The 2,545-nt window shown below is 37.1% G+C and overlaps 1 protein-coding gene across 1 annotated transcript; it reads left to right on the plus strand.

The window, feature by feature from the left end:
- Positions 1–605: 605 nt before the first annotated feature.
- On the plus strand, positions 606–1,610 carry LOC108548190 (tigger transposable element-derived protein 1-like). Its single transcript, XM_017901013.1, has one exon. The coding sequence runs from the start codon at positions 606–608 to the stop codon at positions 1,608–1,610; it is 1,005 nt and encodes a 334-aa protein (XP_017756502.1).
- The last annotated feature ends 935 nt before the right edge of the window (positions 1,611–2,545 follow it).

The following is a 2,545-nucleotide window of genomic DNA, read 5'->3' on the forward strand; positions in this document are numbered from 1 at the left end:
ACAGCTCTTGCTAACGAATTTAAATTAGGTGAATCTACTATAAGAGCTATATACAGACGGGCAAGTAAAATAAATGAATCTGTTAGTAATGCAGCTAACGAAAGCAGTAAATGAGCATCATATTCAAGAAATATTGTTATAGAGAAAACGGAAGAGGCTCTTGTGCTTAGGATTAAAGATTTAACTAAAAAACTAATCCCCATTCACGGAGATTTGATTAAAGAAAAAGCTAAACAATATTTCAACCAGCTGAAAGATTTAGAGCCATTCAGTTCCTCATACTGTCTTGAAAACTTGAAACCTTCTGTAATGCCTTGTTAACTGGCATTTTGCGACGGTACGCACTTCACAATGTGAAGGTACAAGGCGAGGCTGCGTCCACCGATGAAACAGGTGCTAAAAACTATTGCAAAATACTACTGAAAATCATTGAAGATGGTGGATATTGCCCAGATCGAGTATTTAATGCAGATAAAACAGGGCTATTTTGGAAAAAAGTGCCGAATCGAACGTTCATTGCCAAGTCCAAGAAAACTGCAAGCGGTTTTAAAGCTGCAAAGAATTGAATTACACTCCTTCTTTGCAGTAATGCATCTGGGGCAAGGATGTTAAAGCCACTCATTATAAATAAAGCTTTGCACCCACGTGCGCTAGTAGGAACAAATTTAGCTGAACTTCCGGTCCATTTCATGGCCAATAAGAAAGCATGGGTTACATCAGCTGTTTTTCCAACGTGGTTCAACGATTGCTTCGTACCAGAAGTTGAAAGATGTATGATAGAAATGGCTCTTCCGTTTAAAGTCTTGCTAATTGTTGACAATGCACCCGGCCATCCTCATTTAGAATATCGTAAAGCACAAATAGTGTTTTTACCGCCAAATACGACTAGCCTCGTACAACCACTGGATCAGGGCATAATCGCAACTTTTAAGAAATATTATGTAAAGTTAACTTTCAGCTACATTTTGAAAAAAATCGAAAACGATGGAATAAGTCTGACTGAAGCTTGGAAAAAGTTTTCAATTTTAGACTGCATAAACCAAGCTACTGCAGTAATTGCTCAAATAGAACATACCTTAAATTCGTGCTGGAAAGCGATCTGGCCTGAATGTGTAATTAATAGAAACGTAACCGAAAACACGTCCATGTTAGTATTAGAAATTACTGTGCTAGCACATCACATCAGCGGAGAAGGCTTTGACACTTTCAGCGAAAAAGATCTTGACGAAACGATTGAGGACGAAACAATCAATGATAGTGACATTATCAATAATTTGATAATTTGTGAAGACGGACAAGAAGAACCAGATTCTATGACAGCGGACAGAATATATGCAGGGATCCAGCTTCGCAGTAAATTAGAAGAGCATTTTGTTAAAATAGGTACCAATTCCGGAAGAAGTTTGAAATTCCAGAAAGAGCTTCGTTCATGTATATCTTATTATCGTGACGTTTACAAGCAACTGACCAAACGATCGTCATCGCTAGAACTTATCACTGACTTTATGGTCACAAAAAATAAACCAATTGACATTGTATCTTCAAGTGATGAAAGCGTTTTTGGGCCAGTTCATCACAAGAAGATGCGCGTTTTGTATTACGATGTGTAGCAGTAAATTATGTATGCACATTTTGAAATTTTCTCGATGTGTACAATGAGAAATTAAATATCTTTGAAATGTTTCAATATATAATTTAATTATTTATTTTGTTTGGAAGCACTTTCTCATGTATTTTGTAAACCTTTGGCGTATTTTCTGAGTGCGACTTTTTTATGCGGCCCTTCTCCATCGCATAAACAAATTTCTCTAGCATGTTGTAAAAAATTATGTTTCATTAATACGTATCTATGAAATTTCCGAATATTTTGTTTGTGCGGTTTCGTGTATGTGGTCCCTATCTACCGCATAAAAACAGGTTTGACTGTAGTCTCTGATATACTATTTGATTTATCAACAGCAGATATAAATTTCTTTACTTCGAAATATTTTCCTCTTCGAAAATAACATATCCTGGGTCTGCTATCTACTTAAAGATGAAGAATAAGAATATATGTATGTATTGAATGTCTGAGTTCTTCCGTATCTCTTAGTGACAATATTATAATTATAGTTCAGTATAACATTTACGGTACAACGTGTATAATATATAATAGAAGAACATTCCAACTATATTCCATTATAATACTCAGAATATCCCAACTATGAATACGAGGAACAACGCCGATAAGCTACATCTTTAATCGAGAATCTCAACAACATGCTCTCCCTATAAATTGCACAATGTACATGCTAATTTAGTCAAAATTGATCAACACGCGATTTCTCTATATGACAAATAAGGAGTGACAGCAGTGTCCGCACTGCCTCGAGCGGGACAGCATCATCTCCACAGCGTCGCTCGGAACGGAGTCACCACCACAGCAGGACACGGTGGAGAATGGCGGAACGTCGAATAGCACCGCATATCACAGCACAGCACCGAGTAGCACCACAATCGTAGCAAAAATCAGCAAGGCGCAGCAGTGCAACGAATAGAACCACTA

Source organism: Eufriesea mexicana, unplaced genomic scaffold, assembly GCF_001483705.2.
Source record: "Eufriesea mexicana isolate 0111107269 unplaced genomic scaffold, ASM148370v2 scaffold1447, whole genome shotgun sequence".
In the NCBI taxonomy this organism is placed as follows: domain Eukaryota; kingdom Metazoa; phylum Arthropoda; class Insecta; order Hymenoptera; family Apidae; genus Eufriesea; species Eufriesea mexicana.